We start from the raw sequence: 17,456 nt of genomic DNA, 5'->3' as shown, positions 1-17,456 counted from the left end.
GGCAATGCTGGATCCCCAACCACTGAATGAGGCCAGGGATTGAAACCGCATTCTTATGGATACTAGTTGGATTCATTTCCACTCTGCCACCAGGGAAACTCCCAGATCTAGTCTTGATTGTCTGTATTAATTTCAGCAAGTCCCACTCCATGGTCCCAGAAACATTTATATCACATGATACTGCTTTGAAAAAATACTAGAACATTTACGAAGATATGTAAAGTTGATTCCATGATAAGCTAGCAAAGCTAGAGCCTCCAAAATTTAAATTACTTTAAATGAATCCATCTTACAGAGAAACACAGGGGCCTTAACAACTCTGGATTATGAACAAATAATGATTATAGTAATAATGATGGCACTATCAAACATATATATAGTGTACCAGTCACTGTTTTATGTGCTTGGTATACTTTGTCTTATTTAATCTTCACAATTACTCTGTGAGGCAGACATAACCCTGCTATACAGATAAGGATACTGAGACAATGAAAGGTTAAATAACTTTCCCGGAACTAATTCCAAACATGATTCACTGAGGGTTATAGCTCATAAAAGCAATAATGAACATTTTTATATTTTCTTTGGAAGAATATCTATGGACAATTAAACATTAACATTTTAACGCATGTAACAAAATCTACCAAGCTTGCTTTATCTATTATGCTTTGTTAAAGGAGAGAGAAGAGGACACAGATAGAGAATAAAAGCAAAAAGAAAAGAAAGGCCAGCCAAAAAAGGGGAGAAAATATAAAAACTAAACTCTGGAAAATGAAAAGAAAATTAAAGGAGAAATTAAGGAATAAAGAAAAAGGAAACACATTATTAAGAAAGGGAACAGTGAACAAGACGAAAAAGATGAAAAGGAAGAAAGAAAAATGGTGTTAAAGGATAGGAAAAAGGGTGAGACTGGTCAGAAGGCAGTGCCTGGCAGAGCCATATTGGAACCCAAGGGAAAAAAAAGTCACTATTGATGATCCTGCCTTTTAAAATTTTTATATTTTATTCATCATGAATTTCTTTGTGTTAGTACTGATTTAAAATGCATCTTGCAAGGAGTTCCTGTTCTATCTTACTGGGTTAAGAACCTGACATAGTGTCCATGAGGTTGCGGGTTCAATCCCTGGCCTTGCTCAGTGGGTTAAGGATCCAGCCTTGCTGTGAGCTCAGATCTGGCATTGCTGTGGCTGGGCCATAGGTCAGCAGCTGCAGCTCCGATTTGACCCCAGCCTGGGAACTTCCATATGCCTCAGGTGCAGCCCTAAGAAGATATATATATATATATATATATATATATATATATATATATATATATCTTGATTACTGAATTTGTTGGCATTTCCATAGATTTTTATGCCAAAATGACTGTTTCTTCAACTCATTTTGGTCCTGGCCCTGCCTTCAGTTCCCTCTGATTGTCAAAAGGTGCCATCTGTTGAGTCAGGCTATATTTTACTTTTCCTGCTACCAACCTGTTTCACATTAAAGCTGATTATTCTACAGATGGGCATCGAGTTCCTGGAATCCTACCTCCCCTGAGTCTCTCAGTGCTCCTGGATATCCTTCTTTGCCCATTGCTGAAACATCTGCTCAGACTGTACCTTCTCTATTTACTGAGCATCTGATAATACTAATACTTCATTTTGCTTTGCCTCTAGTAATGCTGCTTATTAATCAAAGACTACCTTAAAACTGCTTCTTTATTCCAAGAGGGTTATGGAAGGAGAACTAGGCATGAACTCTTGTCTCAGTTCTGCATCCAAATGACCTTGTGATTGGGCACCTTGCAAGTTGTCTTGTCTCTGTGGATTTTAGATTCCTCACTATGAAAAGAAGAATTTGGGTTAGATGATTTCTATGGACCTTTTGGCTAAAATAATGTATAATGTTATGACTGCCTTTGTTTTCATCTTTGGATCTTTCACGTTGTACACACAATTGGCTTTTGGGCTTGTAATAGCAGGAAAAGTAAACATGTACTGAATTTTAGAACATTTTCTGGAGGTCTGGTATAATCAAACCAAAAATCACATTCACTTCATGACCTGTAGGTTTACCATGGCTCTGTTTTAGAAGATGAAATAAACTTATTCTCATTGCTTTTTAGGAGCCATGGATACATACTCTTTTTTGTTTTTTATTCAGTTTTTTTTTGGCTCCACCTGTAGCATATAGAAGTTCCCGGGCCAGGGATCAAACCTGCGCCATGGCAGTGTAGTGTCAACACTGGATCCTTAACCTGCTGCACCACAGAAGAACTCCATGGATATGTGTTCTTTTTGATCTGTGCTAAAAGAAGTTATTAATCTAGAAATTAAATCAAAATTATAAGGCAGAGAACTTTATATTCTCCAAACTTGTGCTATTGGTGACAACTTTTTTCATTGACTTCTGAGTCCATTGATTTATCAAAGGGCAGCTGACTGTTTGTCACACAGTCTTAGACCTTAAGTACATGACATATATTTGCTCTGATAAATGAGTCAGAATTTTTTCTCCCTCTCTCTTTCTTCTCCCATTCCTTTAAAGATGTTCATAAATTACAAACTCTTGAAAATTGGTTTAAAGTCCTGCTACTTTATTTCTGACTTTTAGCTAATTCTTTTGAAGATGCTCTCATGCCTTCCTTCAAAAATCCTCCCTTGGATTTCCCGTCGTGGTGCAGCAGAAATGAATCAGATTAGGAATCTTGAGGTTCGATCCTTGGCCTTGCTCAGTGGGTTAAGGATATGGCATTGCCTTGAGCTGTGGTGTAGGTCGCAGACATGGCTCGGATCCTGTGTTGCTGTGGCTGTGGTGTAGGCTGGCAGCTGTAGCTCCGATTAGACCCCTAGCCTGGGAATCTCCATATCCCATGGACATCACCCTAAGAAGCGAAAAAGAAAAAAAAAGAAGAAATGATTGCATCTAAAATCTTTCTATAAACAAATAAAATAGATTAATGTTATTCCGGGTGAAGAATTACTGTAAAGAATTACTAATATTCTTCACATCCAATCATATGAAAGGATGTTTCTGTATCTAAAATTATGTCTGAGTCTATATCCCCATGAATGGGGAATCACAGAGCTTGAGGTACAATGCAGTATACCTTCTGGGCCTCCTCTATGGTTGTGTAGGTACTTGCATAAGAACACCAGGACAAGGAAGCAAGCAGGGACCGAAGTTATGAGTTGGACAAGTTATGAGGCAATGGGGCTGCATTTCCCTGCCCTGCTGGTGAAGGCATGAGTTCATATTTGAACAAAGATGCCCTATGGGCTGCTAGCTCTCTGATAAAATGTTTATACACACAGACATTCACACCTTACTTCCAATAGACACCTCATAGCAAGTTCCTCTCAGTCTTTTTTTTTAATTCAAAGGATATCTCCTAATGATGAACCATTTATGTTTTCTTTAAGAGAGATTAACTATATGTAGTAATCAACTTTTAAGTTTTGAAAGTGGTATTTTCAGTTTTCAACTCAAAATAAAACAAAGGCTCTGGGGAAAAAAAATAACACAAAACAACAACAACAACAACAAAAAACCCCTTAGATTTAAAATACAGTTTCCAGAGTTAATAATTGAGTTTCAGAATTAAGCCAGAAGGGAGTGAAAATATAGGTAATTAATAGGAAGCTACTGTGTACAATTAGAGCTGACTTCTCTCACAGCATATACACCTTCCTAAAAACTCTGTGGTCAGAATGACCCAACGGTAAGTAATAGGCCAGCAGTGATTCTCAGCTGACTCTGACAGACTCATTTGGCTAGTGGTTATAGCTGGGGTGGTTCAAGATTTTTATTGTTCACGTAGACAGCCAAAGTATATAGATTCATGAACCTGAAGAAATAGGCAATTCTGATTCTTACGCATCTCTAGAGATGATTATAGGGGTTACCTCATAAATTTCAAAACTCGGACAGGCACAGTTGCTCATAAGAGAGCAATTCTTTCTTAAGCTAAAATGAAAGCAGTGTTGAAAAAGATTGCTCATCAGTGTCTTAGCCCCCATCAGCATTCATTAGTATTCTTCTTTCATAAATATTGCATGTTATGCAAAGAATGGGATTCTAAAGATAATTTCCAATAACTAAGAATGAGCTAAATTTGACTATAAAGAGGGAGTTTCTTCAGCCTGTTTAAATGCATATTCTCGGTTTTGACAAGAATTTACGTGGGCTTTTTTTTTCCTGTACGAAAGCTGATTTCATTACAAAATGTATATTCCACAGGAGATAAATGCTTAAAATATTTATACTAACTTAGAAAGGATTATTAGTTATACCTAAGGGAGCAAAAAACTGGTGATATGAATCGGAGCGCTTAGAAGCAAAGCTGAGAAGCTGTTGTTTTTATGTTGTTCAATATGTCAGTATACATTATAATTATTTTTTAGGAGAAGAATTTTCTGTGCTGAAGTCATTTTTCTCTGCCATCTCAGAGAAAAAACAAGAATTTACATTCAGTCTTGCCAATGCCCTCTACCTTCAAGAAGGATTCACTGTGAAAGAACAGTATCTCCATGGCAACAAGGAATTTTTTCAGAGTGCCATAAAACTGGTGGATTTTCAGAACGCAAAGGCTTGTGCAGAGACAATAAGTACCTGGGTAGAAAGCAAAACAGATGGTAAAGTTTTCCATTTTCATAAAGTCATTATTTGCCATTGTATTCATGGTTTTTAATATCCTAAAGTAAAGCATGGTTGAATATTTTACTATTAAATTATGGCTCACAGGGATCAAATCTCTTATTTTGCTTCTCTGTTATTCAAATTTATACTAAATTGTAAAACTGAAAGAAATTGTGAGCTTCTTTGAAAAGTAAACAGATTCTTTTTTTTTTAATTTTTTGAGAGAGATAAACACCGCTTTGTGGAATTCTTAATAAAAAAATTTTAATAATTTTTGTTCAAGCATAGGGCCTTTGAGTGTGGCAGCAGGAATAACATCTTTGGCCAGGTAAAACTTAGATCTGTCAATCTCAGACGGTTTCTTTCCTACATATGCTGTAAATAATTAACACCTCTTAGTTGGAAGTGTTCATGTTTAGTAATAAATACTGATAGTCCTATCATAAACTGGTAATCTAAACTTTAAATAAAAGGGAGCAAAAATTCCAAAGGGGCTGTGCAGTAACATAGTTAACAGAACATAAGTTTAGACTCATACAGATCTGAGTTCAAATCCTGACAAGATACAAACTATGCTCCATTCAAAATGAGGATACTATAAAAACCTTTCAGGATTATTGGTAGGTTAAAAATAAGGTATATGAAGTGGCAAGCATATATCAGGTTCTCAATGAGCAGTAGTTGGTTCCTCTGTTCATTCATTCTGCTACAAAAAAAACTGTGATGTGTAAGATGTGACTGTATTCTTCATGGGAAGTCTCCAGTGTGGGAGCATAAGTTGAAAATGTGAGATGGATGTTGTCTCCAGTGTTCACAGGAAAGTCCTATTAGTGAGATATGCAATGAGAACATCCTTAGACAGCTCCATGACATCTGATCATGCTATTGTCTCATAGCTTTCAAATCCTCACTGGATGTAGAAAGAAGAGGCTAGGTGTTTAGAAAAGGAAAGCCTTACTAGTAACTTCCTTCTTGTCCTTTCCCAGTGGTCCGTGGCTGCAGTTGCAAGAATAGAGATTTTGAGGGTACCGTTAACTTATTAATTTTGATGGTCTTGCTGAAGAACTTTGAAATAAAGTTTGAAAAATGCTGACGAATATGCAAGAAAATATATTCAGTTTTTGTTTTTTTCTGTCTGAAAAAAATTTGCACAGATATTCTTACTAAAGAGAGGCCATTACTAAGTCTGTCCAAATTTGTCTAAGATAACCCTTTACATTCTGGTTCCTAGTGGAATCCTGTTTGTACCTGTTCCTAAGTGAAATATTTAATAGAGATTCCCTTTACTCTCAAAACTGTCAAGTTTAGATGATAAAGCACCCTGTTTTTACTTGATCAGCAAAATAAAATTTTTGTTTTAATTCTATTTAAAGCAGTTCCTTTGAACCACTGTTGCATGTTTCTTCCTGCCTCTTCCTCCATCCCCTTCACAGGAAAAATTAAGGACATGTTTTCAGGGGAGGAATTTGGTCCTCTGACTCGGCTTGTCCTGGTGAACGCTATTTATTTCAAGGGGGATTGGAAACAGAGATTCAGAAAAGAGGACACACAGCTGATGAATTTCACTCAGAAGGATGGTGTGGCAGTTAAAGTCCCAATGATGAAGGCTCTTCTGAGAACAAAATATGGTAATATTTTGACATGGTAATATTACTGTAATCAATGTGGTAATCTAACATGATAATATTAGAGTGTCAAAAAATGACACTCTAAATCATGGCTTTGGAAATTGTCAGTTATATTAATATTTTATTTTCTCTGTCCCAGGTTATTTTTCTGAATCTTCCATGAACTGCCAGGTTTTGGAATTACCTTATAAAGATGATGAGTTTAGTTTAATTATCATACTTCCCGCAGAAGATGTGAACATAGAAGAAATGGAAAAGCTAATTACTGCTCATCAAATTCTGCAGTGGTTCTCTGAGATGCAAGAAGAGGAAGTGAAAATAAGCCTTCCTAGGTTGGTAGTGTCTATTTTATCATTCTGGTTCATATGTTTTCACTTATGGAGGGATTTGAATAGCTGGCTGAGAGATAACAAATACTGAAAAGTCTATTGACAACAACAACAACAACAACAAAACCCCACCACATTTGTAGGTGTTCTTCTACTTTATGCCTTTTTTTTTTTTCTTTGCTTTTTAGGGTCACACCCATGGCATGTGGAGGTTCCAAGGACAGGGGTCTAATCGAAGCTACTGTTGCCGGCCACAGCCACAGCCACAGCCATAGCCACACCAGATCCGAGCTGCATCTGGGACCTACACCACAGCTCAAGGCAATGCCTGATCCTTAACCAACTGAGAGAGGTTAGGGATCGAACCCAAAACCTCATGGTTCTTAGTCGGATTTGTTTCCACTGTGCCATGAGGGGAACTCCCCTCTGCTTTATGAATACAAAGGCAGGCAAAGCCTGCATTGCTTTGCCGTGAGGAGGATGGAATTTAAATACTCAATATTCTCTGAAGGAGATGAAGAAATATAAGTCTTCAAGATAGAATGCTGGGATTAAAGGAATTGTTATTCTTTTTATTAAACAAACTTATCTTTCTCCAGATTTTCTCTCCTGATTGGAATTTAAAATACTTATTTTCTACTATGTTCAAGGAAAATAAAACCCTTGAAGCACTTGCAAAACTATCCAATTAAAATATATGTTAAATCATCTTTGACAGATGGTGCTCTAGCCATCTTTAAATTAAAAATGGAATCCTAAGGTCATTTTTTATTATTGGAGTACATATATATATGTATGTATGTTTTTAAGAATTTTATACAACTTTTCAAGGCTAGCTTCTATTTATAGTCGTTATAAAATATTGAGATCATTTTAGAGAGTGAATACAAAATGGAAATCACAAAGGAATATCTTAGGAAGCTATGATTATAAACACTAATTTCTTGATATCATTCTTCTGGGACACAAGAGAAACTTCAGAGAGTAAGAGATGCCCAGATAATTCGCATTCTACCTAAACTTTTAAAGAGAGACATATATCTAATAAATTATTTTCTGTTCCTTCATTTGTAAATTTTTCTTTAGATTCATTAAGGCCTGCATGGTCTGTACACCTCTCTTCCTGGCCCTTGGTCTCTTAAACCTCTTGGCTTTTCCCTTTTTTCCCCCTCTTGGTGGGGATCTGTCAGTTATTTCAGTCGTACTCTCACCAAACATTTTAGATATTTGTGGCACCTTGTCTTTGTCCCTCTATAGTTTTCTCCCCAACTCTCCTCAGTCCTGAGTATACTCTGTCCTGAGTATACCTGCTCCCAGCTACTGATTTTGTTAAGTAAACGCCCTCAAAGCAGTCACTGTGGACTCCCAGGGCCTGGAGCCTAGCACTCCTTGCTTATCTGCAGAGAAGTTTCTTTTCTAACACCACACTAAACTTCACCTCTGCTCTCTGTGCACTGCCTCCTATTGACTTCTCTTACTCTCAGCCTATGTCTCCATACCCTGTTCCTTAAAAATATATATATATTATCATGCAGACTCACCCCTCTACCATTCACCTCAAAAATCATAAACATCTTTGCTAAATTTTTCTTCCTCTACCTTTTTTTCTTGGAGGAAGAGGTATCCTATGCTTTTCTCATCCAAACTCTGGGTTCTTGATCTAAATATTCTAAACCATCCCCCCTTTCTTTTTCTTTTTATAGCCACACCTGTGACATGTGGAAGTTTCTGGGCTAGGAGTCAAATGGGAGCTGCTGGATCCAAGCCACATCTGTGACCTACACTGCAGCTTGCGACAACACCAGACTCTTAACCCACTGAACAAGGCCAGGAATTGAACCTGCAAGTTCTTAACCCTCTGAGCCACAGTGGGAACTCCTTGAAAATCTTTCTTTAACTCCTATGGCATTACTTTTTTTTTTTTTTTTTTTTTTTTTGTCTTTTTGCCTTTTCTTGAGCTGCTCCTGTGGCATATGGAGGTTCCCAGGCTAGGAATTTAATCGGAGGTGTAGCCGCCCGCCTATGCCAGAGCCACAGCGACGTGGGATCTGAGCTGCGTCTGCAACCCACACCACAGCTCACGACAACGCTGGATCCTTAACCCACTGAGCAGGCCAGGGATTGAACCCGCAACCTCATAGTTCCTAGTCAGATTCGTTAACCACTGCACCATGACGGGAACTCCCTATGGCATTACTTTCATTTATTTTTCTCTCTGTGAAATTTTCCTGCTCCCTGTTTTTTTTCTTTCTGTCCTCAAATAATGTTTACCAGAATTTCATTTTCAGAAGTTTCCTCTTCTTACTCTCTTTTATTTCTTCCTTATTATTCATGTCTCAAATACCTGACTATTTCCCTCCAAACTCTCTTCCAATTCTCTACTGTCTGTATATCTCTACCTGGGTATTATTCAGACTTTTAAAGAGTATTCCAACTAACCACTGGGGATATAATCATGTCCATGACAGATAGTTTACCTATTAATAGTAGAAATAATAATTTCTGGAATTATTTATTTTCAAATTTACTTTCCATCTTTCTTTCTTTTCCCTTTGCAAAAATTAGTGCTTAAGGTCTCACACACACACCAGAAACCTGAGTTTGAGAACTGTCTGTTCTATGTACTAACAGTAGGATCTTAGGAGAGTCACTTGGTGTCCTCAGTCATGGTTTTCTTAGTATAAAAAGGGGATAATTATACCTGTAACCAAGGTGGCTCCGGTTTCCTCAGCCTAGGTAACAAATGCCTAGATAATAATGCATAATTCTCAAACTCAGTTGACCACAGAAAATACAGGTTTTTGCCAGAATTCTCTTCTCCAACAGTTTAGGAATTCCCATAGGAATGTTTCACAGTCCACAAATCCGTCTAGACTACTGCAGTCTGGGCAGCTTTTCCAAATGGCTTGGCCTTGTTATCAGCCTCTTCAGACTGTAGCCAGACTTCTCAAATAACTTTCCACCTAGTGTGGACACAGATTTCTCTTTTCATTCCTTCAAGAACAACTGTTATGGGTTGGATTTTGTGCTCCCTAAGTTCATATGTTGAAATGCTAACTCCTTCTACCTCAGAATAGGACCTAATGAGGAGATAGAGTCTTTATAGAGGTAGTCAGTTAATGTGAAATTATTAGGATAGGCCCTGATCCACTGTGGCCGGAGTCTTTATGAAAAGGAGAAATCTGGATTCAAAGATACACAGAGAAGGAAGGTGATGTGAAGAGACATAGGGAGAAGACTACCACCTACAAGCCAAGGAGAGAGACCTGGAAGAGATCGCCCCCTTGTGGTTCTCCAAAAGAATCAATCCTGCAGGCACCTTGGCTTTGGACTTCTAACTCCAGAACTGTGAGATGATAAGGTTTCTGTTACTTAAGCTGCAAAGTTTGTAGTAATTTGTCAAGGTAGCCCCTGGCAAACTAACACAAGTAAGAACAATTTCAGTGTTTAACCAAACTTTACTGAAATCTTATAATAAAAAGGGCTTTCAAGGTACATAGTAATTTAAAACCAGGTTGCAGGGGTGAGTATTCCTGGAGTGGAGGCCACTGCACGTATCAGGGAGTCTTCTGTCCATTCCTATCCTTAGCCTGCCATTATCATGGTGCCTGTGTGCACAAGGGGGTCTTTCTCATCTCCATCTTACCCAGCATCCAGAGTCCTCCAGCTTTTCCCAGCATAAAAAGAAGGTAACCCAGATTTTCTCCCATCCCCTCTGAGGCCATTCCTAGTCACGATAAGACTCTATAGCAGGAGATTTCAACTCTCAGTAAAAACAACATTTTTGTTTCAGGTAGAAAAGATTATACCCACATCATTTCAGACTTCTCCATCTCCATCCTATGGATTCTACTGGCATTAAAAATCAGCTTACTGTGTTGCATTTTGCAAACAAACGAAACATTTGCCTTAAAAGGTGAATCGGAACCTTCAGTTATGTGGAAACTGAAACATTAAGTGGCAGTTGTATCCCCCTTTTCCAAACAAATTGCAGCCACCAAAGTTTTTTTTTTTTTAATTTGGTAATAACTTCAACTATAGTACCTCATTACACACTTCTAGTCATAGTACAAAGTAGAAGATGCTAAATAAATGTTGTTGTTGTTGTTGTTTTGTTAGGAAGATCACTGCTCAGCCAGTACCAAACTGGAAAGACTTCTCAACTTCCCTCCCTCTTATCCCCTCAGTCAGGTCCTTGTCCATGGTATCCAACCAGTACCTTCTCATTCATCCTTCAAGGTCTCCTTAAAATGAGCTCTTAGATGTAGATTTCCCCAACATGCTCTCCTAGAATCAACCATTCCTTATCTTTATTTCTAGAACACCTTATGCAGATTTGCATTATAGCACTTATTATACTGTATTTTCATTTCTTATTCACATTCTTGTCTATCCTATTAGAAAAGGGGCTTATAACCCATTTATTTCCTAGACCCTAGCACATTCCATGGTACATAGTATATTCAAAATAAATATTGGTGAGTTTAATTACATGAAAATGTTCAAAGAAAGAGATTCTATATTATTTTCCTTTATCTGATTTTAAGCATCTCAAACACTGGGATTCAATTTTCTAGTCACTCTTGAATTCATTCCCTGTGAGGATCCTGATAAAGCCACCTCTCCCTCCCACACAGGCAGCATAGTGAAAGACAGGACATCAGTCATTTTCTTGGAAACTTCTCTCCCAAGAAATAAAAATGAGATTTTTAAAATTCACAGGACTGAAAATTTTGTCATCAATTATTGAATCACATTAATACAACATTACATTTAAAATGTATTCAGTTTTCACTAAAAGGATGAGTCTTCTGATTTCTTAAAGGAATAATTTGCTTATGTGTTAAATTCATGAATAATTTTAGACCATCAGGACATATTTATTGAATTAAGTTTCCTGAGCACTCAGGACATGGATTGAAAGTTCTGAAATATATTTCCCCCAAAATAAACAACTTCCATACAACTAAAAAATACCTATTTAAAATCTGTGTTCAGTACAGAAGAGGGAAAGTTGTACAGGTTCAATAAATATTTTTGGGTGAATTGACAATTTTATATTCATGCTGTGGTTCTTATATCTGAATGAATGAATTATGGTTTCAAACTGATAACTAAAGAATTTTGTAAAACTGGAACTGTTTTAATCACCTATATTAGTTTCCCAGAGCTATTTTAACAAATTGCTACAAACTACATGGCTTAAAAAAAAACAGAAATTCATTCTTTCACAGTTCTGTGTGCTAGAAGTATCAGCAGAAATATGCTTTCTCTGAGACTCTGTGTAGAATCTTTTCTTGCCTCTGCCTTGCTTCAGATGGTGGTTCATAATCCTTGGCATCCCCCTGTTTGTGGATCTATGTCTCTGAACTTTGACTCACATGGCCACCTCTCTTCACCTGGCATCCTCTTTTCTTACAAGGACATCAGTTATACTGGATTAAGGGCTGGCTGTACTCTAGGATGACCTTGTTGATCTGAATCAAATAGACTATTAGATGTTTCTCTAGCAAAGATGGGTTTATTTGGGTTCAAAAGAGAATTGCAACTTAGGGTTTGTAACCATGGTAAGCCACATGCAAGCCTCCAATGGCAAAGTAAAGAGAATGCTTTTTTAGAGGGGAATAGGAAGTTGGGAGAGCTATAGTAAACAGAGTCCATGGCTTTTCATTGGCTGATTCCTTGCCAGGAAGGAAGAGGAGTTTTTCTTGTTCCTGTTGGGCTCTGTTATTGTCCTCGCAGAGCATGTAAGCTCCCCTTTCTGGTCTCCCAACTCTATCTAATTGAGATTTTTGTTTATTAAATTCTTTATACACTCAACCTAATTAATTACATCTGCAGTGATCCCATTTCCAAATAAGGTCACATTATAAACTGCTGGGGTGTTAGGGTTTTGACATTTAAATTGTGGGGGGAGGGACACAGTTCAACTCATAATACCAACTATAAAATTTTGTCATTGTAAATATAATAAATAAAAGCCTCTTTGGTAGCAAAATTCAGTAATGCCAAGAAAAGAAAAATTAATCATAAAATCCTTGTATATAAGCAATAGTAGGAAAGACTGTATGAGTGACCAGATTATATTTACTGTTATAAACAATTTAGAAATGCTTCTCCCTCCCCTCTTTGATGCATGGCTGTTTTAGAATCAAGGCCAATAAGATATAGTCAAAAAAAAAAGAGAGGGAGAAAAAGATATAGTCTAAGACTATTAGGGTGCTTTCTAGTATTTACTATCTGTAGCATATTAGATACCTAATTTTGGACATTATTCTGCAGTTGAATAACAGCTAAAATAATCATGTTACTTTCTCTAAATTTAGTATGGAATCCTAAAAACATCTTAGTGTCAGGTATCCTCAGACTTATGAGTCTAACACATCCTTACTATGTATCAAATTCTTTTCTATATAAGAAATGGTTTGAGATTGCATTTTTACGATTATGTGCATGGGCAAAATTGAGCATTTGATACATGTAAATAAAATAGACAAAAATTTCATCTATATAATACTATAACTTTGTAAAACATCTAATATTTACATTCTAATACTAAATGTTGTAGTTCTATAGTCTGATTTGGTTATATCTTGCATTCCACAGATGCATTCAAACTGTGTCGTTCAAAAAGTAAATTTACTGACATTCAATTAAGTGTTGGAGAAAGGATTAGTTCTCATTTCCATTGGCTCACAACTTTATGATCTTATTAGTCTACTACTTATTAGAAAATGTATTTCTTGTGCAAAAGCAGAGACTTTTTGAGACCCCACTCCAGACAGGGGACTGGGCCAGATGCAGTGATAGGCAGGATTCCTATTGATAAGATGGTTACCACTTAGTTGGAGTGGTGCAAGATTTCTACAGGAAGTTTACTAACAAGATACAGTAAATACTGAAAGAGTTGCAACAACTAAGCACTGGGAGGTTTATGAAAAAAGAGGAGAGAAAATGGAGAGAGAGCACCAGAGACTGGAATTATAAACAAAGGCTTCATAGAAGAGGAAGGATTCAAACTAGGCTTTAAAGGAATCAAGGGGGAAGTGTCCCATACGCAGTGGGGATTTATTGTAAATTTCCAAGTGTGGTGGTGGAATGATAAAGGGAGTGTTTTAAGGAGATATGTTTGATAGCACAGTGCCTCTGTTCGCAATGGGTAACTTGTCTGAACTTTCTCTCCATTCTCCCTCAACTTCCTTTTTTTTGGATAACTTCTATTGGTCCTTAAAACTAAGTTTGGGTTTTAGAAAGCTTTTCTGACCCCCCTCTGCAAGATCCCACAGCATCTTCTTTTCTCTCTGCTAGGAAAAGTTCTCCTAGTATTTTTTGTTTACTTCTGTATGGAAGTTATATTAAAACTATTTGTTTGTCTTCCCTATGGGACTGTAAACTTCTTGAGGTCAGGAGCTACACATATTTCCTTTCTATGACCCCATCCCAATATGTGTATCTAAAAAATAGTAGCCACTCAGTGAATGTTTGTTGCTTAAATCTGAATAGTAGTGATGTTTAGGATGTGTTAAAGAGGTAAAGACTGAAAACATAAGAAACACTGCAACAATCTGAGTCCTAAGTAATGAGTGCTGAAAGGAGCAGCTTCACTAGGAATAGTAAGTAGCAGGTGAAGTAGAAAGACATTAACTGGAGAACATGACTAATTAGATATGGGTTAAGAAGGAATAGATTGTTCTGAGGCTCTAAGTCTGACTTTCTAGAAAAATGAGAACACTTTGATTTTTTCTTCTCTTGTAGCATTCCTTAACTGAGCACTGTGAACTTCTGGAGAGGTCCAGGCTAGACTTCAAAGTCCTTGAAACCCTTGAAATTATTAGCAAGTTTATGAGTGTACAGTCATAGGTATTTTCCTTGGGAGGAGCTTTGTTGTTGTCATCAAAGTTTTGGCAGTGTGGGTGTCTGAGCTTGTTAAATAATATACTTTTTTAAAAAATAGTAAGTACACTAATAACTATGCAAGAGTCATAATCCTTCTAAGAGGTATCATCCTTTAAAATATCAACTGATGTGACCTCTCACAGCATCTTTTATCAGTTGTTCAAACCAGATTATGAAAATAGAACATGATATTGAAAAGCAGGAGCTTTGCCCCTTTTTTACTCTATAACTTTGATTACCTTGCCTAAGATTTTTTTCCTTAAATTGTTAAATGGGATAATGATAACACATAGCTCTTACGGTTGTTCTGAGGAGTATTGTGAGAAGCATTTGTTACATTTTTAGTACTCAGTATTATCTCATTATTATTTTTATTATTATTCTCATTCAACTTTAAAATTTCTTGAGAATCCATTACAGTGCCAACACCATCCTGGAGGCTTCCTCTCTGTGCCATATCTCATTGAATCCCCCTCATAAATTTGATAGAGATCTATTTTTACACTCAGGTTACAGTTGAGGTGCTGACAGGTAAATACCTTGTCTGTGGTCATACAGACTAGCAAATGACAGAGTCAAAACTGCAGGAGTCAGAAAACTATTGTGTAACATGGAGTAATCACAGAGCAAATGTCAGTGATCAGCTGAGCAGCGAGGTAAGAGGCATGAAGCAGCAGTGCCAAGGAGACATTCCGAAAGAGATAACACCTTCTATAGGACGTGAGATGCCATATTTTTGCTGGACTAGAAATCCATTCCAGCCTTGGCCAGCTTTGGATCTCTAAGTGGGTGAAAGTGAACTGTATAGGATGAGGGGAAGTGACTCAGGGAAAATGAGGCTGGGTGTGAGAATAGATTAGTCATGACCAGCTATAGTAGTTAGTGATTACAAGTGTTCATTTACTTTAACCTCTTGAACACTGATATAAGATGGTATCCAAGTTTACATTAAACATTGTCCAGATACATTTCCTGTGTGACATAAAGCATTTTAAATTCAGCCCTTGAGGCCAATAGAATATCACAAACACAGGCCCATATGTGCACACGCACGCACACATGTGCACACACGTGCACCAACAAAAGTGACCAGAATGTTACTATATACTCATGCAGTAGTCTGAGTCCACCAACGTCAAAGATTATGTTGTATTTTTATTCCTGTGGGCAGCCCTGAGACTTGGTTTGGTTGTTTCTAAACCTGAACCTTCCTAAGATGACTCAAGCCCACTGTTATCAAAACTGGGAGTCTGCATAATAAGGATAGAGACCTCACTGGAGACCCATCCAAGACATTTTGTTATTAAACAAGAGTCCTGGGTATAAAGGAAAGAAAGGGACCACACCAATCAATCCACAGTAAGGCCTGAAGACCAGGAGTGGGATTCAGCTTCAAAGAGAAATTCTAAGTTCTTTCTTTTTCTGCAGGTTTAACTTGTGTGAGGTCATTTTAAGCACAATGGTTGCAGATGGCAGTAAATTGCTGCCTTTTAAGGAGATGGTTTAATATTTACATAGCCTAGAACATTCATTTCATGATTATTTAGTTGTTAATTGCCTATCCAGTCTTTTTGCTGCTCATTCTTTTACTTTTAGCTGTATTCTTTTGGCAATTTTAGAGGGTCAAGGAAAAGGGAAAGGAACCACATCTAGAACAAATATTAAGATATATAAAACTGAGAAGAAGTACACAATTAACACTCTGCATATATGTATTGATCAAGATTACAATTTGGGGCATTCCTGTTGTGGCTTAGCGGGTTAAGATCCCACCAAAGTGTCTGTGAGAGTCAGGTTTGATCCCTGTCCTCGCTCAGCAGGTTAAGGATCCAGCATTGCCATAAGCTAGGGCTTAGGTCACTGATGTGGCTTGGATCCAGTGTTGCCTTGGCTGTGGTGTAGGCTGGCAGCTGCAGCTCTAATTTGACTCCCAGCCTGGGGGTTCAAATGCCACAAGTGCCACCATAAAAAGAAAAAAAAAGATTATGATTTAGAATTATATACATTTTTTATTTTTTAAATTTTTTTTCTTATTTTTTTGGCTGTGTCCCAGGCCAGGGATCAAACCTGTGCCACAGCAGTGACCCAAGCCACAGTGGTGACAACGCTAGATCCATACCCTCCTGGGCCATCAGGGAACTCCAAATTATATTTTGATTAAAGGAGGTAGAAGTTAACACATTAGCTTTGACTTGAAATGGATCGAATTTAATCCTAGCACTGTTAACTGTCTCCTATCTTGTCCTTGAGCCTGGAAATCAACCTCTTCAAAGCCTTCACTTTCTTACATGATAATGGGAATAAGAATGCTAACTTCCTAGGGTTTTTGTGAAGATTAAAAACTGTAATCTCTATTAAATGCCCAAGACATGGATGTTCTACTTTGCACCTGACTATTCATGGCTCCAATAATTATGGCTAATTAGAAATTGGCTGTAGATTATACTTTTACTAAATGGTTGAATGGGTTTCTATCGCTGTAGGTTTCATTGGGCTATATTATGAGCAAGACTGTTACTTAAATGACTCTCTGGTGATAATTAGGCCTTATTAAAGGTTGTAATAAGTCTTTCAGTACTCTTTTCATTATCCTCAAATCACTGGACTATTATCCTAAAAATAGCCAAATTATAGGCGAACTAGAACTTTTGTTCTCCACCTTTTAGAAGCCCATACTCCATTCAGTACAAAAAAACAAGTGTGGTAATGAAAACAGGAAAAAAAAAGAACCCAAAAACCTTAACATAACCGTGCTGCATATTATCTTTCTTAGCAGGAAGTTAAAATGAAGAAAACGATTGGCATAAAACAAGTTATTTTCATTATCAGTAAGTTTTAATGCGCCTGTTGTGATTTCTGCCTGTTTCCAGTTAGCTAGGCTTCAGAATAAATTAACATTTTCCAAAAGTGCACAATATTTTACCAAGAAATAATTTAGGCCCAGTAAATTTTTTCCACAATATGTTCATTGTTTTGGAGAATT

At 37.2% G+C, this 17,456-nt stretch overlaps 1 protein-coding gene across 1 annotated transcript in view; it reads left to right on the top strand.

Annotated features, from left to right (window-relative positions):
- The window catches only part of SERPINI2 (serpin family I member 2), a 39,879-nt gene that overhangs the window by 8,730 nt on the left and 13,693 nt on the right, over nucleotides 1-17,456 (top strand). The window contains exons 2-4 of the mRNA XM_084990255.1: nucleotides 4,386-4,616; nucleotides 6,054-6,248; nucleotides 6,388-6,580. Of these exons, the coding sequence (XP_084846381.1) occupies nucleotides 4,386-4,616; nucleotides 6,054-6,248; nucleotides 6,388-6,580 (619 nt within the window). The remainder of the gene's footprint in view (nucleotides 1-4,385; nucleotides 4,617-6,053; nucleotides 6,249-6,387; nucleotides 6,581-17,456) is intronic.

This window comes from Sus scrofa, chromosome 13 (genome assembly GCF_054392235.1).
Source record: "Sus scrofa isolate SSC_HxYL_T2T_F1_AM1 chromosome 13, Sscrofa_HxYL_maternal_Yorkshire_Landrace_v2.0, whole genome shotgun sequence".
NCBI classification, from domain to species: domain Eukaryota; kingdom Metazoa; phylum Chordata; class Mammalia; order Artiodactyla; family Suidae; genus Sus; species Sus scrofa.
This window is presented reverse-complemented; position numbering and strand designations above follow the sequence as displayed.